The 26051-nt window shown below is 44.6% G+C and overlaps 2 protein-coding genes and 1 long non-coding RNA gene across 4 annotated transcripts in view; 2 read left to right on the top strand and 1 right to left on the bottom strand.

Moving 5' to 3' along the window:
• The first annotated feature begins 78 nt into the window (after window positions 1–78).
• LOC128817736 (uncharacterized) lies at window positions 79–6445 on the top strand. Its single transcript, XR_008440269.1, has 3 exons — window positions 79–244; window positions 1693–1785; window positions 6406–6445. It is a non-coding gene; the product is annotated as an uncharacterized LOC128817736 (long non-coding RNA).
• Window positions 2010–11639, bottom strand: TTF1 (transcription termination factor 1). Of its 2 annotated transcripts, none has more exons than XM_053996508.1 (12): window positions 11583–11639; window positions 10694–10794; window positions 9706–10532; window positions 8690–8946; window positions 8170–8355; window positions 6996–7074; window positions 6588–6718; window positions 5857–6085; window positions 4738–4827; window positions 4456–4521; window positions 3995–4080; window positions 2010–3615 (listed from the first exon to the last, which is right to left on the bottom strand). In XM_053996508.1, the coding sequence occupies exons 3-12, from the start codon at window positions 10521–10523 to the stop codon at window positions 3428–3430; spliced, it is 2130 nt and encodes a 709-aa protein (XP_053852483.1). In that variant the 5' UTR covers window positions 10524–10532; window positions 10694–10794; window positions 11583–11639; the 3' UTR covers window positions 2010–3427. The 2 variants fall into 2 exon arrangements, with proteins under 2 accessions (XP_053852483.1, XP_053852482.1); XM_053996507.1 differs by lacking the exon at window positions 11583–11639 and adding an exon at window positions 11080–11261.
• Window positions 11640–11704: 65 nt separating this feature from the next.
• The window catches only part of CFAP77 (cilia and flagella associated protein 77), a 57237-nt gene continuing 42890 nt past the window's right edge, over window positions 11705–26051 (top strand). Inside the window, exon 1 of the mRNA XM_053996510.1 lies at window positions 11705–12029. Coding sequence (XP_053852485.1) covers window positions 11904–12029 — 126 coding nt within the window. The 5' untranslated portion in view covers window positions 11705–11903. The remainder of the gene's footprint in view (window positions 12030–26051) is intronic.

Genomic DNA, 26051 nt, shown 5'->3' with positions numbered 1-26051 from the left:
GCGGCCGGAAGTGGGCGCTCGCTGCCTCCCGCGGGAGGAGCCTTAAAGGGCCAGCACGGCCGCGAGTAGGCGGGGAAACTGAGGCACGGGGCTGGGCCTGAGCGGTGTTATAGCCCCGGCTCTGCCTCAGGGACGGACAGGGCCTGAGCGGTGGTACAGCCCCGGCACTGCCTCAGGTACGGACGGCGATGCCCGAAAAGGCTGGCTGGAAGTAAAACCCCATAGACTGGTGTCTACAGAGCAGGTATTTGTTTATTGCAGTGCTGGAGGCGAGGGGGATTTCTCCACCTCACTCACCTCCCCTTATCAAGTGCTGGGGTTTATTTATGCAGTGAGTGTTCCTTGATGTTGTTATGGCATTATAACATAATCATATACATGATGGAGCTAATTTACATAATGTTATCTCATGGTTATGAATAGTTTTTCTGTCCTCTGCTTGCCCCTCCCCAATTTAGGTGTTCTTGGGGGTTTTCTTTGATGGAGGCTCAAGGTCTTTCTCACATCTGAGCTTCTCAGCTTTGTCTTCAGAGCATGCACAGTTGTGGTGTTCCTTGGTCTTTCTGGATCTAACCAGACAAAATTCTTCATTTTGTGGCTAATTTGCTTTACATTTGCCAATTTCTCATTCGTACATCCTCCTGCTCCCCAGTATAGCTACACTTGTCTGGTTTTGAGATTATTCACCTGGCAACTTTCTGTTTATTTAAGCATTAATCAACGAGCTAACCATATACTGGATGTTGCATTATACAGAAAGTTATGATTCAGGTTATATAGATACAGAAACTTATGATTCAGGTTATATAAATATGCAAAGTTATGATTCAGGTTATACTGGTGTCTTTTACCTCAAGCTATATAAGCTTTTTGTAACTTTGGCCCAAGTTATATCAGCGTCACCTTTCTCCACCTCCTTGGTTAAGACCTTACAGGAAAGAGGGGTGAAAAAAGCAAGTCCCCCTTTGATCTTCAGCTGCTTCTTCAGCTTTGAAGTGCTGCAAACACAGCCTTGGAACTCGTCTGTCTGTGTCTTTGATAATGCCACACAGCTGAGGAGTTTTGTGCTGTAACACCACTCAGGCCATGAAGATGCCAGGGAAATGCTTGAAGTGACACATCTGCTTGAAACACCCAGGTTTTTAGGGTGCTTTTACACCTGAAGGAGCTGTCATGCTCTTATTTATAATGCAGTCTGATACACAAAGCTTTGTCAACGTTATTTTCTTCATCATTCCGTGGAGCCTGTTTAGTTTTTCTTTTTTTAAACCTCTGCAGAGTTTGCTGTTTGCAGTAATACTGAAATATCCATGTGAAAGAACTGCCTCCCTCTGCCTGGAATTCCATGGGGCCAGGGAAGAGGATGGCAAGTTTACAATTCCAGCCCTGGCTCGCTCATATTTAGCAGAGAAACTGCTTTTAAGGAGTATCAGAAGTTTTTTCCTTGGTAGTTCTGGGAGGGAGTAACAGGAGCTCATGCCCTGAGGTGACCCTTAGAGCTGGAATGCTCCTGGCTCACTGACAGGGGAGTGAAAGTACCTCAGAAAAAATATTTTGAAAGGTGGTTTTGAAACCTAAACATGCAAGATAACGAGTGGAGAATGAGATAGCAGAGCTAAAACAAAGACATCTATCCTGTTTGTACTGCTAATTAACAAGCACCAATTTCACCCTAATAACTCTGAGTTGCAGCTGGATTGAAGGCCAGGGGAATGCCCTGGAGCAGGGAAACCTCCCTCACCTGAGCCATACCCAAGGGCACCCCTTCCTCACACCAGGTCCTTTGTAAGTGACTAAGCAGCTGAATTAGTACTAATGAATAAGTCATTAACAAGGTGAACTTTGAACCTTGCTAAACCACTGTTAAAACTTTATTGAATTCCATCAAATTTATTGAACTCTGTCAAATTGTTCTTTTCACTCAATAAAACGTTGCTGCTTCTCTCTTTAGGGTGAGGTACATTCCACTCAGCCACATTTTTCTTTCAAAGCAAATAATAAAATAAATCTCATCACGGAGGAAGAAGTTTATTTTTGCAAGATCTACTTTACAAACTCTACAACCAGGCATCATTTGTGCTCTTGCCTGCACACCATTCAGAGCATCTCCATTTTCCAGGGGAAAAAAAAAAAACTTGAAAAAGACAATTTTAGACTCAGAAATTCAAGTTTTTCAGCTTTTAACCTTCAAACCCATGAAGCAACACAAAGACCTAAGTGGAGGTGGTGTGTGTTTCCTTCCTCCATCCCATTTCAGCTTTTGGCTGGAAAACTTTACCCTCAAAGCAGTGGCTGATTGCAGGGGGGGTTGTGCCTGTCTCACAAAAATCCCAGTGCTTTCTACCTTCAGAGAGACTAAAGCAGACACAGTTCAATAGGGGAAGTTTTTCCTTTAAAATTCCTTGCTGTAAGTCACCTTCCAGACCCTCCAACAAGGCCTTTATTTCAAGCCATTCAGAGTTCTGGATTTTTAATGATGATCACTAGAATTGAAGAGGGAAATTGTCACTTATCAAAATGATGCTGAAAAAGCAGGGACTGAGTCTTCTTGCTTTACTGTCTAGTACAGCATATGGGAAATATAAACAAGCCTTACAAAGATTTACACAGTAAGTTATTTTTGGGGCTTTTTACATTAATTTAGTCAATTTACAAATAATCACTTCAGGCAGAGAGTTAAAAGTATCATACAAAACACGAGTACAACCTCCATCTTATTGCTTAATTTTCTTATTAAAATGTAGAAATTCTCCTTGGCAAAATAAAAATATATATATATATATGCATATGTATATATATACACACACTGTTTTGTCTCTGTTTTCCAAATATTAATTACAACTTTTTATATAATTTGTTTTGGTTAGCATGAAATGATGAATAGTAATTGACAAAAGTCTTTTTTTCTCTAGAAGGGTTGAAAAAAGTGTAAGTCTGCATCAAAAATAAAATCAGTTGTTTTTAAGAACAAGATACCTGTTAAAAAAAAACAACTTAAAAGTTGTGCTGTTTCCATCAACACAGATGTTTTAAGACTTGATTATTACAGAGTTTAAAAAGCAAACTGAAAACCTTTTTCCAATCCCGTTAATTAAAAAAAAAATAAAGTTCAGAAAACCAAGTTCATTCATAAAGGGAAAACAGCAGCTGTCAACTCCACAGGAAAAAAAGTATTTTGAGACATTTAGAAAGCAACTTGGATGCTTACATGAAAACTTCTAAAACCAGAGTTGAATTAAATAAAATGTGGCACAAAAGCTCTGTTTAACTCAATCTTCAGGATGAAAGAAGACAATCAGAGGTGCCCATCCTGACTTCTCCAATTGTCAAGAGCCTGGGTACTTGCAGGTGGTGAGCTGCACCCACTTTCAACCAGAGCCATTTGCAGTTAAATATGCAAATTAGGCATTGCTTTTAGGACAATCAGTTAATCACTCTCTTCACTGGAGTCAAAAATGTCACTGGTTCTCTCTTCACTGGAGTCAAAAATGTCACTGAGTCTGAAAGCCTTCTGCTGCTGACTGGCTGCTGAATTGTCAGAACTACGGCCCTTTGCTTCCCTTAAGTTTTCTTCAAGTTCTGGGAGCTTCTTCTCATACAGATAGTCAATAATTTCTATGAGGAAAAAAAAAGTAATTTTAACTGGATCTGTAGAGGAACAGCATCTCAAAGGAATTTTGTTGTCTGTGTTAAATGCATAAAATCTCAGTATTGTTCTGATCACAGGGGCTGCAGGGAGATCAGGCATAACACAAACATGCAAAGAGAAATTAAAACGCACAGCCTTAAAACTTTTCAAGCCAGGGTATTAAAAAGAACAGGTTCATAAGCACTTGCATGAAGAGAACATTGAAAGTTATAAAAAAAGCATTTAGTAAAATAAGTATAAAGCCTAAGATTTTAGCCAATTAGGAAAAATTTGAACCAGAATATGTATCCTCTGAAATTCAAGCCAAAGCATTTAGAAGCACATATGAACAGCTGGCATACTGACCAGAAAAAGTCTTTCTTTTCCAGAAGGGGACAAAGGACACTTTTAACCTATAAAACTTTGACTGAAGATAGTTTCTAGGAACATCTCTGCAAAGAGAAGAGTTCAAAGAATTAGTGGTGTGAGGAATTATCATAAAGCTTAACTGAGTTATCCATTCCTGAGAGTAATGCCAGTCAAGCCCTAGCTTAGATTTAGGTGGAAATGATGGAATTCAAATAATAATTAACCCATATTATCAAACCATAATTTATTCCATTAGTTGATTAACATCTGGAAGCACAGATACATAACACTTCAGTATCTGGAACATTAAGGGTTTCAGATCTTGGCTTCCTGCTCAGTGCTATGCAACTGTAATGTTTCCAAACTGAACATTTCCTACAATTGTAAAGGTATCAGAACTTTGATTCCTCTGCTTTCACTACCCTTTGTAGCCATAAAAAGAGGGAAGGGAGGTTTACCCGAAAGCATTACTGAGTTCATCCCAGTTTACTTCACTGGCATCCTCTGCTTTTGTTTCATACAACCTGTGAATGTGAGACAAGCAGTCAGCAGGCAGAACTCAAGACATCATTCAGTGCTCCCAGCTCCCTCAGTCAGAAATTACAGGACATTTTGTCCAGAGAAAGAATGATTACAAAATGTGTATCAAGCTGCAAGCAGGCTATTCTCATCCTGCCAGCTTTTATAAACACAGCTCAAACAGTGCATGATAAAAAACATCCCAGTGCTCAGAACTGTACCTTTTAATAAGAGTGATCTTGGTCTGCAATCCCCTGGTCCCTTTGTACAACTGCTTCCCTTTGGTCAATTTCCTTGTTAAAATTGAATTCCTTTGAAAACACACAAAACCAGGTCTGTATCATTTTGGGAAATTTCTCTGCTGCTGTCACAGAGATACAGTGGTCTGCCAAGGGACAGGGGGCATTGAAGGGACACAGTCACCAATGGAAAAATGGTCTTATTTTACTATGCATATTAAGGCAACAAAAAAGTAAAATGAAACATTCAATAAAACTATACACTTATTTTTAACAGCAAGCAAAAATAAGCAAGAGTGCACTAATCATTACTATATGAGAGAAAGGACAGTGATTGAGAAAGATACATCACAAATTGCCTCAGTATTTTACCATCATCCAGATCCTGTCACTGAGGAGCCCCATGTCACAGGCAGGACCTGGAGAACCCTTCCCAGCAACTGGGAAATCCTCCACAGTGTGTCCACCCCTAGGTGAGGTCTCCAAATTTGTCCCAAGAGTGGGTCCAGCTTTTATAGGCCCCAAATCAGCAAGTCAAAGTGACTTGATTATATTTTTAGCACAGGAACACCTGGATCTGATGGCACACTTCCCAACCAGCAGGGGCCAAGGCTTGGCCAGGGCCCAGGCCTTGGCTGAGAGAGTTTCCCCTAAAATACCCAACAAAGAAACTGCTATTCCTGTCAGCAGGGAAAGTTTCTTAAAATGATACATTTCTTGCAGATAACTACACAAGGTTATGCAGAAGTTTCTGAAGCAGCTGGTTTGGTGTTAAACAGCTGGCATAAGAGTCTCAATCTTCTATTTTTAGCTAAATAATACTGCTGGTGTTAGTCACAATGCCCAGGGTTCAGCATGTAAGTCAATTCTGCTGCTCAGGCTTCACACACCAGGCAAAAATCAGGCTTTGCTACCACAGCAGACAGACAAGTTGCTGCAGCTAGCAAAGGGTTGTCTCAGACTCATCTGCAATGCCTCCTCTGTGCTCTACAATCCCTTACCTGTCCTACCAAAGGATCATCATGGTACCAAACACAGGTTTTGCAGAATAAATACACCCCAGAACACATTTTACTATCCCAGTTTAGTCCAAGCCCTCACCATTTCTGTTTGCATTGTCTCCAGTATCGACTTCCCACTTTGGTTTCAATCTCAGTCCATGGCAGTGGCTGGTGCAGCTGCTCACGGTCAATCCAGAGATCCGTGTCTGACTGTTCCAGGGAGGAAAGAGAGCTTGGATTTTCTGTTCTCAGTTTCCTGCTCAGCACATCCTTCACTGCACTCATTAACTTCCGGGTTTCTTCCTTTGTCCAAGAACCATAGTTAATAGCTAAAATTGAAAACCCACCAGGTTAAGGCATAATTTATCATAAATGATTAGGGAAAAAAAGGCAAAAGAGCAAATGTTTCACTTTGCATGATTTTTATTTATAGGACCAACTTCTTAACACATGTCCTAGAAACTCTTCTGAATACCAAGCTTGAGAGTTCAGCCTAAACACTAAAGAACAGTCTGATCCCCAGTTGTTATCTTTTTAAACCTAGCTGCCAAATTCCTTCTGCCCTCCCCATGAAATCATCTTTTTTTAGATGTCAGTTCTGTTAATAAAGAGTTATATTTGTCCCACTTTTTTTTCCATTTTCTTTCAGAGATCTTTCTTATCCTTTCCACATGAAAATGCAGTCAGTGAAGAAGAGGACCATCACTAGAAATCAATTAATTTATTAAAAACCCCATACTTGAAGGACTTTTTCCTTATGTTTAGGGTACCTACATGGTACAGTTTAAATAACATTACACAAAATGAATTGTTTTTCTAAAAATTACATACCTGACTTGATTTCAGAGAATTTCATAGCAACTGAGAGGTTAGAACGGGACATCAACTCAGAAATCTTCTTCCAATCATTGCCATGCAGGGCTTGGTATTTCTTTAATTGTTCTTTTTCTTCTCTAGTATACCTGGTTGAGGAAATGGGCACAGCTTCAGCTGTAAATTCAAACCATTTCAATCTCTTAAAGAGCTTAACATCTGCAGGTGATCAATGGTAATCATCACTATCACTTCAAGTCACATTTTAGAACAGAGGAATCAAAAAGGCAAAATGAGCTATCAATTAAGTCACAGTAACTGGCACAAATGGGAGAGATGATCTTCATTTGAATCCATTTTTAATTTACAAATAATCAACACAGAGTGATATTAGCATTCAGAAACACTTTTAAAGTATCCCCTTACCTTCCTTTATAATTATTTGGGTCAAACATCTTCCTTGCTCGATAATATATCAGCCTCCAGGGCCTGGGTATGCCCTCAGCTGGAAGGTAAAGGATCATTTTTAACAAACATTTCTAACAGCGGTGAGGCCAAAATGAAACAAAACCCAACACCACACATTTTCATGACTGTGCTGTCAACAAGAGATTCTTTCCACTCACCAGCTACAAACTGCATGGACTGGCTGTGCATTTGATCCAGGTGTGATTAAAATTTAACTGGCATGCTGAACACTCCCATTAAAACAGAGACATGAGACAGCCACAGGCAGGAGCTGAGGGGACCCTGGGTGCTTACAGACTGTTCCAACTGGGAAAAGCAGGCACTGGGGGCATCAGCAAAATCCAAGTGAAGATCTCTGCTGCAGGGAAGATCCACAGAGACCAAGCACTGGGAACACACAACCTCCTTGGCCAGCAGTGCCCAGCAGAGGCACAGAACACTGCACAGAACACTGATGAGACTTTCTGCCAAATCTTCCCAGCCCAGGAGCTGGGCTGAAACTCCCAGACTGGGATGACAGTGAACATCAGGGAAATGTGCTGATGCAGAAGGAAGGATTGTGTGTCTGAAATAACCACAGAGGAACAAATCTGTAGTTTGATCCCAGTAGCCTGATCCATGACAGGCTGTCCTTTACTCTGCCTTGCCTGAGATGATGTCACCAAACACACAGAGTAAAGCTCCTGGTGCACTGAGGAGATCCCCAGGTCCTGGAAAACTGGCATGGCTCAATTTCTTCCACCCCCCTCAGTCCTGCACCTGCCACCTATTTATTGGTGACAATTTCAGACAGGACTTAATCTCTCACAGCTGCCATTAGTAACCTTAATTATAGTTTAGCAAACAATGCACTTAAAGCCATAAAGCCCAAATGCAAGTCTGGAAGTCTTTACTGGTCTTGACCATATTTTATCTCCAAACTCTTCCTATTTGAGACCAGATAATAACAACAGTGGAGATCTCTGATAATCTGTGCAGATTATCAACTACACCGTGTCAGCAGCTTCTTTTTTTTACCAAATTTAGCAACATCAGTGCTTTTCAATAAAAATTATTTTACAGAATATGCCATAATATCACCAGGCTGTAGAATGCAGCACTCAGCTGTCTGAGGATGGACTGAAATACTCACAGATTTTTTCACAAAAATGATGTTCTGTTTTCAGGCGATGGATGGTGTCTTTATCTTCTGGATACCTCGAGGTAAACAAAAGTTTTTCAGCACTGTCTATTCCAGTAAGTGCTAAAAACTCTTCAACGTTTTTCCGGATTTGTTTATTTTCCTTCTGGGTAAATCTGCCAAACTTGACAGCCATACCTAAAATATAGAAAGGTTAAAAAAAAAAACCAAATCAAACCTCAAGTACCACCTCCTGAATTTTTTGATCTCAGGTATCAAAAAATTCAGAGGGGAAAAGAGAAAACTGAAAGAGACAAAACCAGCTGGGAATCAGCAATTAACAAGCAAGTTTGAACTGAAATTTGCCAATGTGGAAGCAGATGTACAAAACAGAGAAAAAGAAAATACATCAGTGGGATGAAGTGAACCAGGTTGTGGGTGCAACAGACACGACACAAACTTTTCCCTCTGTCCAAACACTAGCACAGCTGCACAGTCTTTCCTCACTGCAACAGGATTTGAGAGAGCTCACCCTGTTTTTTAAACTCCTTAAACCTCATTAGGTCTCTTCCAGCCATTTTCTTGATTGAACTGTCTGATATATTCTTCACATGAGGAATAAACTCTTTCAGTTCTTGTCTTGCGATATCCAAATCCACAGCTGAAGTCATGGAACGGTCCAGGCCTTCTTCACCATCCACACTGACCTCATCAGAGGCTGCCAACTCAGCAAAGGAACTGTTCTGCTGCTTCTGCTTCTTTTTATGAGATGCCAAGGCTTTTGGTGTCCTGATATTAAAAAAAAAAAGGCATAAAATAAAATACACCACTAGAACTCCAAAGCAGAGATGTTGTTAACATCTCTACCATTAAAAGAATGAACATATTAATTAATTTCAGAACAAAAAATACTTCACACATCCACTGCCTTGCATTTTTTTTAACATAATTTAGTAATTGTAATTTATCTCCAAATTTCTATACTTACAATAATCAAGGAGCTTTCTGAAGTTCTGAAAATCCACAAAACTCTCACACATGGGCATACAGAAGAAATAATGTCTCTTGCTAGCACTGGCACACAGATTTTTTTTTTCCATCTGTCTCTTACTAGTGCTCCTGTTTTGTTTTCTAGACACTGCACACGAGCATTTATTTGCACAGAACATTCAATTGTTCAGCTGACTTACAGTTGCTGGGTTAAAATGCACATGTTCCCTATAAATACCAACTTTAACAAATGAAATCCTTTTCTCTTCCCCCCCGTTTTTTCTTTTTTTAAAGGTGAATTGTTTGCAGGTAAGTTATTTCTATACCTACAGTTTCTAAAGAGGAGAAAAGAGCCTGAAGTATTCTTAAAAATTGTTATTGGATCTCCACAAGAAAACTGAGGTTTTAAAATAGGTCTCCAACATCACAAATGCTGTGTAAGTTCAAAAACACACAGAGAACAGAATGAAGAGAAACCTGGAACCCAAAGAGCATGAAAGGATTGTATCTGGGGAGTGGAGGAAGGGAAAAAACCCCACAAACAAAACCTGAACTTACATCATATCAGACTCTGAAGAGCTTTCTTCCTTGACAGAAGTGCTGCTGTTATTTGCCTTTTTAGCATGTGCTGGAGTCTTTTTAGCTCGCCCAGCTGCTTTGTTGGGTGTGGAAAAACCAGCAGGGAGCTCCATGGAGACCTCAGTGATGGCAGAAGCAGCATCAGAGCCTCCATCCTCACCTGCAGCTGAAGGCCACCCCCTGTGCCCCCTGTCCTGCTCTGAGGGGGACAGCAGTGGCTCAGCTGCTCCATCTGGGTCCTCCTGGCCGCTGCCCTCTCTCCTCTTCCTCCTCTTCTTTTTGGATTTCTCTTTGTGGCCCGTGCTCTGTTCCTCGGGGGGAGGCAGCTCACACTCCTCATCCTCTTCAGGCTGCTTCTCCTTCCTCTTCTTCTTGCGTTTTTTGAAATAAACATAGTCAGCAGCACCCTGCTGGCAGTCCTGGTTCACAGGGACACAGGTGACATCGCTGAGCTCGTTGGTGCTGTCCTCCTGCTTCCTCTTCCTCTTCCTCCTCGGGGAAGCAGCTGCTCCAGCCCCATTGCTGATCTCATGGTCCACCTTCCCAAAGTAATCATCCAGCAGACTCTGCTGCTTCTCACCCTTTTTTTTCAGTCTTTTCTTCTTTTTCCTGCCCTCCCCACCCTGTGCTGCTGCATCTTCAAAGAGCACTGGGGAAAAGCTGCCGAGCTCTGCACCTTCCACAGTTTCAGCATCTTCCTGTTTGTTGTTGGACTCACTCTGTTTCCTCTTCTTCTTTTTCTTCTTCTTGACAAAATCCTGGGCTTGAAAATCACCTGCATGTGCTTTGCCTTTCATTGTTTTTCTCTTAAGTGAAAGAGAGGAGTTTTATTGAAGTGTTGTCATTTATATGCTGTTTTTATTTAAAAAAAAACACCTCCCCCCCCCCAAAAAAAAAAACAACAAAAAGCACAAAACCCACCCAAAATCTTAACTATTAAAAATTCAATTTTATCTTAGACTCTTACTTTTCAATCCAGTTAGTTTTGTAAAGTGCCTAGGAAAAGCTGGTGCCTTCTTTGTCAAACAGATGTGCATCACAGCTGTCCCCAGCCTTCAAAGTGCTTTCCTACAACAACAAAAGACACTTCAATAAATTCAACAACTGACAGCTCTGGTTTTGAATAACTAAGCAACGTCTGACTTGTATGTTCAACTCAGCTTTCAGCACTGAAACAGCAGCAAGCTAAAAGCAACAAAGAAATATGAGACTCATCAGCACTAAACGCAAAATTCTCCAATTAGAAGTTTCTGAGGGGCCGAGCTCAGCCCTGCCGGCAGAATTCAGGCACACAGAGCAGGCAGGAAGGATTTTTAGCACATTTTCTACATCCAGCACATACAAAACGCTCACCACGCAACACCCTCATGTCCCGTTCGAAACACGCGCCCTTGAATTCCGCATCCCGGCCATCCCCTCCCCGCCAGCGAGGGGAACGAGCGGCCCCGAAGGCTCTGCGGAGCTCAAACCACAGCTCGCCCCTAGGCCCGGATACCGATAAACCCCGCCCGAGCACGGGCGGGCGGGACCCCGCCGCTCCTCTCCGCCGCACTGGGGCTACCGAGGGAGACTCCCAGCGCTCCCACAGAGCTCCCGGCGGCCCCGGGCCGTGAGGAGCCCGCCGGGCTGTGAGGAGCCCGCCGGGCTGTGAGGAGCCCCCCGGGCCGTGAGGAGCCCCCCGGGCCGTGAGGAGCCGCCCCGGGCCGTGAGGAGCCGCCCCGGGCCGTGAGGAGCGCCCCCGGGCCGTGAGGAGCGCCCCTGGGCCGTGAGGAGCCGCCCCGGGCCGTGAGGAGCCCGCCGCCCCTCGCGGCCCCGCCGCCCCTCCGCGCTCCCGGCCCCGCCGGGCCTGCCGCTACCTCCACGCGGTGTCCGCCCGCGCCGCCGGCCCCCGCGCCCCGCTCCCGGCTCATCCGTTCCCCCGGCGGAAGCGGCCCCAGCCGGACCCGTCAGAGCGGCGCACCGCCGGTTGCCTGGAGACGGACGCCGCCGCGCGCGCCGCGCGTTCGGTGGGAGAAGCCCGGCACCGGCACCGGGCCCGTGCAGAGACCCCGCAGCGGCACCGGCACCGCCGAGACAGCCCCGGCACCGGCACCGGCACCGCCGAGACCCCCCCCCGGCACCCGGACCGGGACTGGGACCGCCCAGAGACCCCCGGCCCGGGACCGGCCCCCCGCGCCATGGCGGGCGGCACAGCGGGGCCCCGGCGGCGGCCGATGGCCTTGGCCGAGGCGGGTCCGGGCACGGAGAACGAGCGGCTGGGGTTGGTCCGGCTCAGCATGCTGCGCAACCCGCTCATCATCAAGGTGAGCCCCGCGACCCCCGTTCCCTCCGCCCCCGAGCCCTGCCCGGACACGGCCACCCCCAGCCCATCGCCATGGCCACCTCCCGTCCCACAGCCATCGGGACCCCGGGGCCGGTGGGGGGTCACGGTCGCCGCGGGCAGCTCCACAGCAGCAAGGTTTTTCCCCTTACAGCGGTTAAAATCAGTTTCCCCCCCCCCCCCCCCCCACACACTGATTTATGTGACAAGGAAATTGTTTCCCCGCTGCTCCTTCACAAGCATGGCCGTGTTTTAACGACCGGTCCCCAGCCGGTGATGGGCGCAGAGCAGGATGGGCTCTCCCTGCGAGGGTTTTCCCAAGTCGTAAAGTCCCGAGGTTCGGGAAGCACTCGGGGACAGGGACGGAGATGTCACTGTGGCTGCTCTCCAGCCCCAGACACAGCAGAGGGGTGCCGGGGAGAGGGCCACACAAACTGGAAATCACCACCACCGCTGGAAGGGGCCGCCCAGGGCGGTTCGGAGTCACCGTTCCTGGAGGAGTCCAAGGAACGCCTGGACGTGGCACTCAGCGCTCTGCTCGGGGCGACATGGTGCGGATCGGTCACGGGCTGGACTCGATGATTTTGGAGCTCTTTCCCACCCTAAGTGATTCCGTGCTTCTGTAATTAGCATTTTTAGACCTGCTGTGGAGGTTCTGGTCCCTTCCCAAACTCCGGGCACTTCTCCGTTCGTTATTCCCACTCCTATCCCTGCCCTGCGCGCCGGCCGGCTCGCAAAATTTTAAACATCTCGCGTCGTTTCGGTGAGTTCCTCCTCCTCGACACCCAGTGACGCTTCACCCCCGCGCAGCAGCTGAAGTGCAGCTCTCGTCCCCTGGATGGCACTCGCAGAACGGCTTCGTGCCCGAACCGCCGCTCCCGGCCCGCAGCGAGCCCCGAGCCCTCCCCGCGCCGGGGCCGGGGACGCGGCGGGTGCGGCTCCCGCAGCCGGCACCGAGCGCTCGGAGCGGCTGCTCTTCGCCCTTCCCCTGCCACGGCAGCTCCTGCTCCCAAGCCTTGTTTCCCCTGCTTTAATCGGAGTTCGGCTCTTCGGTTCCCTCCGTAATCGCACCCGGCACCGGCAGGCTTGGAGGTTGGCCGTAAAATTTGGGAATTTGGAGTGTCACTGGAAATGTGAGACTTTGCAGTGTTGAATTCTTTTGTTTGCTTATGAAACTCTAAAAATCTATTGGGAGATTTTTGTCAGGCAGAGAAAAAAAGCAGGCCTTGCATCAGAACTCAAAAGCAGCTTCATTTGTTCAAATCCACGATTTCTACTTTCTTTGTTTTCTCTGGATCCCCGTAGTTTGATGGGAAGGATAACTCTTGCAGAGCATCCTGCCACTGGGAATTCTGAGCATTTTTTAATGGTGGGATGTTTTAATAAATTAAGAGACAACCTGGATTTCTGCAATGTGGCTTAGTGAAACTAAACTTTGAGCAAGTTTTAGGAGGAAAAGGTAGCGTTCCATTTCAGTATTCTGGACGATTTGTTTTCTCAAGGCTTCCTTGCAGGAGGGTGTCTGCTGGTAGGGATGTGAGGAGATTTGCATCCACCTGATGAGTATAGAGTAAGCGAGGTGTTAACAGGGAGCTTTCACTCTTGGAGCCAGCAGTAATTGCACTTCAGGGCAGGTTCTGCTGTCGAGTTTGTGCAGCAAACTGCTGCCCCCCTGCCAGCTGCCTTCCCACGCTGCCCCGGGCAGTGCTGAATTCACCAGGGTGTCCCTCTCTGCCGGGAGGTGACAGGGTGGGGTGGCAGTTTGCTGGATAAACGCTGGCACTTGGCACTGCACGCACCGGGGGTGACACACTGACAGCATCAGCCCTCTGCCCTTCCTCCTCCTCCTCCTCCTGCCTCCAGCTGCAGGCTGGGATCTCCTCCTCCCCAGGACAGCCCTGGGGACCCAGCACTCTGGAGAGGATGGCCAGCAGGTCCCAGCCCTCGTGCTGAAACCAAAGGACACAAAGATGGTTTAGGAGAAAAGGACAGAAGGTTTAGAGACAAGTGCAGCTTGGAGGAGTGCTGCTGGCAGCCGAGGGAGGGCATGAGGAACACACAGCTCCAACAGCTGCCAGGGAGGGTCTCTGGGCACCAAACACACAAGAACCTGAGGCCAGTGGAGATGGATGGGACACTTAGTCCCTGATTCTCCTCCAAACAGCACTTGGACCCCAAAACACTGGTGCAAGTGTGACAAATCTCCTACTCTGCAGCAGCCAAAGGGCATCCTTCTTTCTCTTTGAGTTATTTTATGTATGTTCTAAATATGGCATCACATATCCAAACAGGATCCCTGCCCAGGCTGTTTGTGGCTGAACCTCCTGCCTCAGCTCTGCCCAGCCCCAGCCTCCCCACAGGATGTGTCCACACACTCTGGCTATCACAGATTCAAACCACCATCTTCTCACGTAAACATTTCTAGGGATGAATGCTCTGTTTCTCTGCTAGAATGTATATTGTGTTTTAATTAACCAAGGAATTAATTTAGTTATCAATATATATTTGCTTGCAGCATAAAACTGAGGAAAGCATTTCATCTACTGATGCCAGTAAAAATCTGAGCAAAGCATTTTTGGTGTGTTTTCACTAATAAAAGCCTTAGCCAAGCACTTTTCCAGTACAAACTTACTGAAAACTCCTGTGTTACAAAAATAAACCAGCTCTGGGCAGGAAATAAGAGTTTACTACACTTAACCCCTGGCAAGCTGGACACAGACTTCAGAAATAGTGACTCACAGCAGTTTGATTACATTTAGATTAACATCTTCTGTATAATATGGTATAATTAAGTTCAACATATCACTGACAAAGTCATTATCACCAGCAAGGAATTGGATTTACCTTCCTTCATGTGTGAAGGTAAATGGGAAATCCAGCCCCACGTGCCAAAGCATCCCCTTACCTGTCCAGGTGGAGCCAGGGACCACGCAGAGAGCAGGAACTGCTCTCCAGGAAAAGCCCTGAGAAACATCTGGCTCATCTTCAGAGCCCCTACTGCTGCTCCCAACACGGAAAAGTTGTTTCCAAACTGGCAGTTCTGAGGAGGAAGAGGAGGAGGATGGTGCTGGTGCTCTGCTGGCCAGGAAAAGCTGGCACCAGGTCCCAGTGCAGACTGCAGGAGAAGCAGATTTAACAAACAACCGCTGGAATGTGCAGTGTTTATTTTACAAGCTTGTTATTTACATGACAACTGATGCCAGGCTGTCTTTATTGGTCTGAATGCCAGGGCATTTAGGGTTCATTTTCCTAAGCTTTCCTCTACAGCCCTGAGGGCTGGAAGTATTTCTTTTTTTTTTTCCAAATGAGATTGAACGGGAGCTACAGGATTCAGGCAATAAAATTTCAGCAGCTATGATCTCCAGAAGAATATATGATCAAAAAAGCTCCCAAAACCACAGGAACTGGCACACTGATAGCCTTGGCTTTGGAATTCCTAGCAAAGGAGGGATTAGCCAGGCCAGGAGAGTGAACTGCCCTTTTTGGTGGGTGAAGGGGATGAACAGAAGAGCTTTCCCTGGGCTCACACGGGAGCCTGCTCTGTGCCCAGGGACAGCAGCTCCCTGTGGCACCAGCCAAGTGACCAAGGGACTCCATTCCCTACGTGGGCACCAAGTAAAGGCAGAAATCACCCACCACATTTTTCTTTTTCCTTTCGTGCCTATTGAAGCTCATCATGAAGTATTTCTGAGCTGACTGTCACAGAGCAAGGCACTGCTGACAATTGTTGCAAAATCATTTTGATTTCTGGAAAGATCCATAGGATGGACACTACAAAAGCAAGCGGGGCCATTTTGTCAAACTAAAATTATGTCACACAGTGAAAAAAGAAAAAGCTGTAATTAAGCAAGAGACAAAGCTGGACAAGTGCATGGTGTGAAAAAGAATATTACAACTTCGAGCTGTAAACTGCATCATCACAACCATCTCTTGGAATAGAAATTACTGACAGGGCAGGTTTTCCATCAGTCTGAAGCTTTTATTATTGACCTGGACTATGGCTGCAACAGGGCTTTTACATCTGAATGCTGTGCTTCATCTTTGAGCCTTTAACCCTCAGCTTCCTGGGTGATTTGGGTTTGTTTGTTTGTTGGTTTTTTTTTCTTTAACATTCTCTCCAAATCCACTTATCTTCTTTATCTCTTCTGGCACCAGCCTGATGAGGAGTCAAGGTGAACCCAGCACGGGTGAGGAATGGGACTGACAGGAGCAAAATCATTCCCTTTGCACAGAGCAGGCACACAGCCCAGGGAGGGCTGTCGGGTCCCTCTGCTCCCCTCAAGGGATCTGGGGCTTCAGCCACAGCCAGGATCTCACAGCTCTTGGCACATGAACCAAGATCCCCCAGTGGCAAACTGCTGATCACGGCCCTGTGAGGCAGCTTCCAGACGGTTTGGGTAACTTCCCTCAGGTGTTAGCTTTGATGATTTAAGTAATTCTGTTCCCTCCCCTAACCTAAACCTGCTCACAGTTATTTGGGATCAATACATTTATTGGAAACTTGGTGAGAGAGCAGATTTCAGTTCCTCTGTCTCTCCCTTGTAAGACAGAGCAGAGCAGCCACAAGTGCCATGAGCTGTATTTGGAATAAAGTTGTTTTATTTGGTGTTAATTATTCTCTTTACCTCAAATCACTACATGTGCTGAGCATCCTGCCTTCTGTGCTTGCTGCTTGGGGACACTGAGGTTTAATTAGTGTTTATGCAGCATTTTGTGTGCTTATTGCTATTATTATTATATCACGAGTACTATTATATTTTTGCAATCTAAGACCAGTGTTGTGCTTTTAAAAATGTATTCTGAGATGTCTATGCAGTGCCTCAATAATTCATTAGAGAAATAAACTAATGAAGGGCTGGTTAGTCAAATAATCATTAGGTTTGGTTCTGAGCTTTCCTTCCAATGCTCTGACTTCTAAGGGTTTTCTTCTCAGCATGAACTCATTTAAGATTTTAAATGAATTACTTGGTACACTAAAAATTAAACTCCTTATGAGCTTTAGTGCCCTCCCATATTTTGCACAAGCACTGCTGAAATAAATAAGGTAATTCCAAGAGGCAAGTAAACATTCTGCATGAATGAAAGTAGTGGGTTTTTCCTGCTGGTTGTTTGAACACAGGCTCCAAAGTGCCAGCTGTGACTCAGCAGGCAGAGGGACAGCCCCAGCAGCACCGGGCCTGGGGAGCTGCTCACTCCCAAGATCCACAGGCAGGATGTAAAATCAAGCAAAAGGGCATTTTGATCCTTTATGTGAACAAAACAATGCAAATTGGTGAGACTAATAAGCCCAGAAACATTACAAGGTGAATGCCTTTTATGTTTGTGAAAATCTTCTATGTTTATTTGTCTAATACAATGGAAATAAAGCTTCAAAGGCTCTTTGATTTAAAAGTGCATTATTGAAGTCAGGCAGCACAATAATAATGGTTAGACCAAATTGTTGCATTATGACCCTAATAAGCAGTGCTGTCAGAGCAGAGAACATCTGTAAAGCCTCCTGCTCGAGTTGGTGGGGATGTAAAAACAAAAATTAAGCCAAAGGATGAGAGGATGTAGGCAGGATAGGGAAAAAACTAAAATTAAATGGGTCACAAATGGATCCATACATTCACAGTGCACACAGAGCTGCTACAGACTGTAAATTTTTATGATGAACCTAAAACTCAGGCTTTATTCTCTGAAAGCTTTAAGAAACTTTGGGGGAGAGCCACCACCTGTTTTTAGTGCTGCCCCCAAACCACACTAAGCCAAGAGATGATTTTCAGACTAATTCAAATTGAAGACACCACAGAGAAAGTCAGGGATATCCCAAATCCCACTGGAGTGTCCTTAACCCACCAACCCTGCTCCAGGGACACCGAGCCCAGCAGGCTGAGAGCAGCACCAGAAACCCAGCTAAAACTTGTAAGAGCACAGGAATATCTCTGCCCTCTTTCCTCTCCAGCCTCAGCTTCCCACTCCAACACCAATAAAAATTCTCCTTCTCTGGAAGAAGCACCACAAAGTGCCCTGAGCAGAGGAAAAGCTGGTGGGGGCTCAGTGAGGACAGTGCTGGGCAGGAGGACATTGGGCAGGCAACCAGTTGGCAGCTGCCCAAGGAAAAGGTGAAAAGCTCTTTATTTTTAAACCTTTCCCACAATCATTTCCCCTCTTTTTTGAGTGCTGCCTAGCAGAATGTAGAGCAACGAGAGCATGTTGTCAGCAGTCACAGAGACCAGCATTTTCAGTTCCTGATTTTTGGGAGTTTTTAGCCACACTTTCCCCAAGGGCAGATTGCTTTCCATGCAAATTCTTAGAGATGCTCTTATGCCTAATTATTGGATTTCAGAAGCTTTTGTCATCTTGCAGGGATTGTTTTGTTCTTGCTTGGCTGCTCACATTGTACAGATTAGACAGAACCTGCATTTCGGAGAATATTTTCTTTTTTAACCATTTGTACTTTATACAATAAATTACACTGGCTTTCCCACTCACATTTATTTGAAGTAGCAAAGATAAATGCAAGTGGGATCTACTACTAGATTTCCAGCAACAGCCTTTAAGAAAACTTCAATATCAAGGGAAATATCTCCAGTTTGATTTGTTTAAGCAAACCAACATGAGGTTTGTGCCTAAAAATCTTAAAAGTGAAACCTGATTAAAAATAATAGCGTAACTCCCAGAGGGGGGGATAAAAACCCTCAAAGCAAACACAGTGAACCTTGCATTGCTCCATGAAGAGCAAACCAGCCTGAAAAATAACGCTGGTTTTAATCAGGAGCTTTGGCTTGCTCGCCCAGGTAGAAGAGCCCCTTTGTTTGCAGCTTTTCAACTCCCCGACTTACATTTGCTATCTCCATCACCCTCCTGGCTGCCCAACCCCTCTGGTGGCTCCCAGGGGATTCCAGTGGGCTGGTCAAGACTGTAACTCCATTAATTACCATGTATTACATTGTGTTAAAGCCTTAAGACAACCAGAAATGCAACTTTCCCTGCACGGGAGCAGCTGCATCCATCATCCCTGCTCTGCTCCCGGTGCTGGCACCGCTGTCCCACCTCTGCCACCGAAATCAGGCAGCTAAAATTGTTCCCAGCTTAGCCCCAGCACTGAAAAGCACAGTCCCAGATCACACTGGCAGTTAGTTAGCATTTAGATAGGCTGGGACGGGGCTCTGTACAATAGGCATCAAAGCTGAACTCTTGGTGCAGCGAGAGGGATTAATTTCTTTAACCAACATGCCTGATCTGGCCTATCTCATTACCCTGCCTTGTCAGTGTCGATGTTAGATTTGATTGAAGATTATACCATTTAGGCCTTTCCCCTGCTTTCCACAGAAATCAGGCCTATTGAATTGCACATTCTTCCATGGGCCCCTGTCAATACTCAGTGGCCTGAGCCTCTAATTCTGCTTCATTTAAACTTCATCAACTTTTCCAATCAAGTGGAAGGATCTGAAATAGGCTCCGTAAGCAGAAAGGGCCTTTTTCCTTTTGTCAGATAATTTATTCTGTTTTCTCTTTCTCTCCCCCTCGCTTCCCCACCTCTTTCTCTTTTTCTTCTTTTCGCTCCCTTTCCCTGATGCTGAAAATGAGATTACAGTATTTAAATGACTATGATAATCAATCGGGGGACCTTGAGCCGAGATTGAGGTTAATTTTTCTTAGCAGAACAAAGAAGCGTGATACCACCAGGGATTTGAAGGTGCAATCTGTGTTTCATGCTTGTATTCCTGCCCCCCCCCACCCCAAAACTGCACTTTTAGTAGTCTTTTCTTGTTACTAACTATGCAGTTGTTGTGATTTTTAAGAAGAGAGAAGAAATGTAATTTTGGGGCTGATAAATAGCTAACAGCCTTCAATCAACGATTTTAATGGGAAAAAACAATTCACTTACATGGAGAGACTGCAGATCTAATGAAAGTGTTATCATTACCTTATTTATTTTTAAATATATTTGGAATAATTTTCTGCAGTGCTAGGAATAGTCCTTCCAGCCTGCACAGCAGAGTTGTGAACTTTTAACTGAATACCCCTTTTACTCAGCCACTCTTCCTACTTAGCAGCTTTCTTGGCTGCTTGGAAAAAAGTTGATACTTTTGTCATGATTTTGCTAATCAGAAATGGAATCGCTTATGTTCATCTCAGAAGCTGCCTTGAAATGGCTTGTTAAATCTTTAGATGATGTATTTTTGGTTGTAACACGCCAGCATTCACTCACCTGGATCTTTCCCATTCCCTGCTCTGGAAGAGAGAAAGAGAAAAATATGCATTTCTTTGCTTCCATCCCAGCTGTCTTGTCAGTGCTGTTTTACATGCTGCCACCCAATGTTATCTTTTATTTGTGTCAGGAGAGAGGATTTGACAAGTTCAGTATACAATGTTCATTTGGCAAGGCAATTTTTTCATACCAATTTTGAGTAGAAAATGAAACCATCTTTCAACACAACGAGCAACATCATTTTTGGACAGACTTATTATGAGAAGAAGAATTGCAAAACTTTATTTCCCTGCACGATGCAGAAGAAAAACAAACCAGGAAATGAGACATTTAAACAAACAAACAAAAAAACCCCAAACATGTATGAATGTTTGAGGCCATCAGTTTGTTTTAGAAATAAAAAATAACCACCAGCTGCTGTCAGGTAGCTGTGGCCTCCTTTTTGTTAATCAGATGCTGCTGAATTTGGTTGCATCATAATGTAGCTTTGTTACAAACCTTTAAAGCTCTCAGATAACTGGGGAAGGCAGACCAGACTGACTTTAGAAGATTGTCAGCTTTTGCCAAGCAAAACAGCATTGGAGGTTTGGGAAGGCGCTCAGGGCCTGAGAGGGAGGGTCCAGGGGCATTTCAAAGGGTTTTGGGTGCTTTGCCTCCACCCAAAATCCCAAACATAACTTCTGGCAGTACTAAATACTCTGAACAAGCCAATTAATGGAAAAGTCTCATTGTAAATTGTGCTGTCCCATGTGTCTCACAGCAGGTTCCTTGGGGATAAGGGTTTGTGTCTGACAGCCCCCCACCACAAAGGGCTTCTGCTCTGACCAGGACTTGCTGGTGCCACTGCAACGTGAGGGCCCAGGACACTTAAATGAATATTGCCTGAGGAGCACCATGCATTAAAAAGGGTTGTCAAAGCTTCACTGGGTGACAAATTCATTTTAGCCCCCAGGACCCTGCAGGGTTGGGAGGTGCTGTGTAGGATGGAGCTGAATGTCTTCCATGCCCTGCAAGTCCTCAGGAGACCTCAGCCCCTGCTGGGAATTGATGCTCTTCGGTGCCCCAGCTATGCCCCTCTGGGAATTTTACCCCCAACAAAAGCAGCAGCAGCCCCAAAATGTTCAGCCCCACAGACATGGAAGAAGCTGTTTGTGTTTCAGGCAGTGTTTTTCTCTAAGAGTTTTCTCTCTTTAAGCAAATGTTGACTCACCACGGGGAAATTAAAACTCCATTAGACATTGCCACACTGCAGAACAGACCCCATTACAGCGGTCGAGTTGCAATTAATTGGTTTCCTCAGATATTACTTAATTCTGGGAAGGCACAGAGAGATGGGAAGGACAAGGCTGATCTAAACAATAATTTCCTAAAATAACATAATCTAAATAAACTAATGAAGTGATTACATAGTTATTAATCTAATATGAAGAAGAGTCAGAAGAAAATATTGGGTATATAACAATTTAGAAAGAACAGTAGTTAATACCATTCTGGTTAGACTCATCATGAGGCAATCAGCATTTGTGCTTAGGGATGGATGCTGGTTTTGCAGAATAATTATATTTTGTGCTAAAAGTTGCCATTTCAAAGTTTCCCATCTTCTGCTTTTTTTTTGGTCTGTTGTTCATACTCAACTTTTCAACACGCAGATAGAAGGGACCACTGCCTATGAGGCACTGCAGGTTTGGGGATTGTTTTGTTTTTAAAGTAAAGTTAATTTTGGATTAAGAAATATAAAGCAAAATAACCATAAAAACATAATCCCTTGTGTGTAGATAGAATAATCAGCAATTTGAAAATATTGTGGCGCAGGGAGGGCTCTCCACAGGCAGTCCCTGTGCAGGGAGGCAGTGGGGAGCTGCATGCTGGGGTGCAGCAGTGCCTTGGGTGCTGTGGGGGTCCCCAGGGCTGGGCAGGGTCCCCCCAGCCTGGGGCCAGTGCAGGGAGCAGATCCAGCCATTCCCACAGAGCTCCTCTATGCAGAGCTCCCTTGCATCATCAGGATAGAGAAAGTATTTGGCTTCAGGAGAATAAATAACTAGGCCTTATAAGTCATTAAAAATGTATTACAAGAAAAATACAGTGCAGCTATAAATAGAAAACAAAGCAACTCCTATATAAACTTTTACAATGGCTGCTACTCTGACTATTTTTCACTGTCTGGTTTTAAGTGAGTTTAGCACCTGTGATCTCTGGAGACTGAGATCCCTTGAAGCTGCAGCTCTCCTGGCAGTGCTCTGGCCTCTGCAAGGCTCCCCCAGGTTGGATGATGAGCCTTTGGTGACAGGAGCTCAGCCTGGCTGAGCAGAGATGGGGGCTGAGGTTCTGGTCAGTCCCAAACTGGAACTTTAGTGTTCCCTCCCTTCTCTTTTTTTAAAGTGGAAATACTTCAATGAATATTTGTGACAGTCTGACATGTAGCAGTTACTTCCATAAAAGATATCACCTCTCTCTGCAAGCCTCCACAGACCTTACTATGAAATAAACTCTATAGAGCAAGGCATTAATCATTCAGTGATGCATCATTACTGTCTCCCTTTGGGTTATTACTTAAAATAGTTCACATAGGTAACATCAAGCACTCAGAATAATTTTTAAACCTTTGTGAAGGAATAGATATGATTTTGGAAGAAGCCAGGATTATCTCCACATTGTGCTCAGTGCCCAGCTGAAGTCAGGGTGAGTTTGTTTTCAGGGGAGATGAACTGCATTTTGTGCTTTCACACTTCAGTGTTAAAGAGTTTTTGTCATGTGGTCTGATTTTCTTTTTGTCATGTCAAGCAATAAAGTGGAAGAATTTGGTGGTTGATACACCTTAAGGCAAAGATGTATTAACCTCACTCTGCTGGTACTAAACAAAGCAGGTACCTCAAACTTTCTAAATTCAGCTGTGTGATGTTCTGACTTCCAAAAATTAAATCCTGACTGAGACCCCACCATAAATACTCCACCACAGAGTACTCACAGCACTGAAACTCCCACGTGTAGCTAATAAGGTGTTTCAAGGGAAAGACTGAGCTGCCTTGGCTGGACAGTGATGAACAATTAGAGGTTTCAGGACCCAGGTGTACTGAAGAAGTCACAGTTAAATATTCAGGTCAGGGAAAGTAGGCCACAGATCTAAATGGTGACTCCTAATAATCCTAATTGGGGAATCCTAATAACCCTTACAGAGTCGTGGAGGAGGACATTTTGTGCAGCTTACATTTTAAGAAATGTGGTGTTTACCAGTGTGAAAGATCTTGGGCTGCATCAAGTCCCTGATTGCAATGTAGTGACTCCAGCTTGTTTGAAAATAAACCCAGCACTGCAGTGGGGTCACTCACACCTTCGTGGGTGTGGGGGAGAGCAAATGAGCTCTTCTGGACATGCACCCTGGACTGCACTCCCAGCTGTGGAAACTGCTGGCTGGAGATGCTGGCTGAGGGTTTCTTAAAAGAACAGACCCATTGGGTTAATTTCTACAAAAACGTGAAATTCAGCAAGTGATAATGGGAAAAAGCAATTTCCTTTCCATGAAATGTGGGCTCTCACTTTGTTTTCCTCCTAAACTCTCAAAATCCTCTTTTCTAAAATGCTCCTCCAGCCTCCTCCAGCTGGGGTCTCCTTGCTCAGCCCCCTCCTGCAAGGCTGTCAGCATCCCACAGTCCCTTTAATTTAGGAATTTAACAAGTAATTCTAAATTGGGATGCTGGAAAACCTGTGATCGTATCTACCATGTCTATCCTATCAGATGTGGTTCTGTGCTTTCCCTGCCCTGAAAACAAAGGGGAAGAGAGTTGAACACATGGTATCCTCAACTAGAAAGGACTTTGCTGTAAGAGGATATTGAGTTGTTTTGTAAAGCCCAATATTATGCTTGAATTATGCCTGAATAAGGAGAAAGGACATTGTTAAAGAGCCCTAAACATTGACCATAGTGGATCTTCTTTCTTCCAAGCCCTTCAGCAGCGTTGTTTTTGGCTGGTAATGATTTGGTATTGTATTTATAAGCCGTCAGGGTAATCCAGAGAGCAGCAGGAGGGGCAGTTGCCTTAAATAAAGCTTTACAATGCTGCTAATTAAAATGATCCTTCCTCTCCCTGTGATGACTAATGAGACTGAAAGAAGAACCAGGGAGGGTTAATGAAAATGTTGCTGTGAGATTCCCTGTTTTTAATTGGTCTTTGTAATGTTTTAATCTTCTTTATGGTGTGGGGGTGGAAATGGAGAAATTTTCTTCCAACCTTTCTTGCACCGTGTAGCACGTGGCATTTGAAATGTCCAGTTCTAGCTTTATATTAGGAGTCTGTAACCACAGCTCTGAGGCAGAGTGTAGCCTTGAGATGGAAGAAGCAATTTCAGACTTAACTGAGACCAGAAACAAGAAATGTGAAAGCTGGTTTTAAGCTCAAGCTTCCAAAGCTCCAAGGGAGCATTCGTACCCTGAGGACTGGGGCTAAGATCTATTGTGAAGGATTGGCACTGATGCTCAATAGTATTTACAGCTTTAGGTCATGATGCTCTGTTAAATGCAATATTTATCCCATGAGCATGTCACAGTTCACCTCAGATGTCAAGAATTCAATTAATATTCTATTTAATAGAACACACCATGACCTAACCTTTTAATACTCTTAGTGTGTCTGAGCCCTCCTTATTAGTGTCACTTTCCAACTTTCCTTCTCAGCTGATGCATCTCACAACAACTGGGATGGGGAAATTGGGAGCAGGGGGAGAGAGGAAGAGATTTAAATTACTTTTGGACCTCACTGTGAGGATTCAGCAGCTTTATCCTCTGTAAAACCTGGCTCCCAGGAGTTCAGCACACCCCGCTTTCCCTATTTTTAAGGGTTGACGTTCTGCAAGTTTCAACTTTCTGCCGATTCAAACCCACAAAAGGCACCGCCAAATTTTTCATGGTTTGAGCTGATCCAGTTTCAAACAGCATTGCCCCTGCCTCACATCACATTATTGAGCTGGGGATCAGGGGAAACCACTCACGTGAGCAACACCTGCAGGATTCCATCTTTGGCTTCAAATTTTGTCTATGCACTGTGGGGTGAGTTATAAATACTGTGGGATCGGGAGATCAGCACTGCAGCGATTTCCTGCATTGCATTTGAAAACTGTCTCAGGAAGTGAGATCCCATGGATGCACCATGATTTTACAGATCAGGATAGAAAATTGGAGGGCTCCTTCAATGAGCAAACAGGGCAGACCAGTTCCAATGTTTGTGGTGGAAATCAGAGCCTCAGAACCAGGTTTTGCCATCCTTGTGTCACCTCTAATGAGCTACCAGCAGAAAGCCATAAAAACCAGAAAAATTTGTGTTTCAGATCATATGAATTAGAAGACAGGCTTAGTAATCTGGTGGGATTTATAGCAAGCTTTTTTAAAAAATTGAATTAATTTTAAAAACTCCTAATTGGTATCTGCTTCAGGCTGATATTTTCCTGTGCGAGACCTGCGTGACACATTAGAAATGGAAAGAGCTTGAAAGCAAATAAATGTTTTAAATTACTCTGTGTCATTGTAGCCTTTACATTTTTAGAAGAATTAAACAGCAAAGTGTTTTTGAAGGCAGCACTTGCCTGCCTTGAGGCAGGGGGGCAGGATGGCTTTAGCACAGAGAACACCTGGGAGGGGGCCACGCTATTACCACCCCTGTGATTTCAGCAAGATTTGTTGGGAAGATCAACCAATAAATACAGAGCCTGTATTGCAGCTCCTTAGAGTGGGAGGAAGAACAGACATTGTGCCAGATATTTTCATGCAACCATATTCATTATTTATGCAGAAGAAGAGATATTTCAGGAAAACAGAGC

This window comes from Vidua macroura, chromosome 21 (assembly GCF_024509145.1).
Source record: "Vidua macroura isolate BioBank_ID:100142 chromosome 21, ASM2450914v1, whole genome shotgun sequence".
Taxonomy (NCBI): domain Eukaryota; kingdom Metazoa; phylum Chordata; class Aves; order Passeriformes; family Viduidae; genus Vidua; species Vidua macroura.
This window is presented reverse-complemented; position numbering and strand designations above follow the sequence as displayed.

Coding starts and splice junctions, on each gene's coding strand:
- TTF1 (XM_053996508.1), bottom strand. CDS start 10,523: ATGAAAGGCAAAGCACATGCAGGTGATTTTCAAGCCCAGGATTTTGTC. Junction 7,075..8,169: donor TCATTTTTGTGAAAAAATCT/GTGAGTATTTCA, acceptor TTTACCTTCCAG/CTGAGGGCATACCCAGGCCC. Junction 4,522..4,737: donor AAGATCACTCTTATTAAAAG/GTACAGTTCTGA, acceptor TCACATTCACAG/GTTGTATGAAACAAAAGCAG.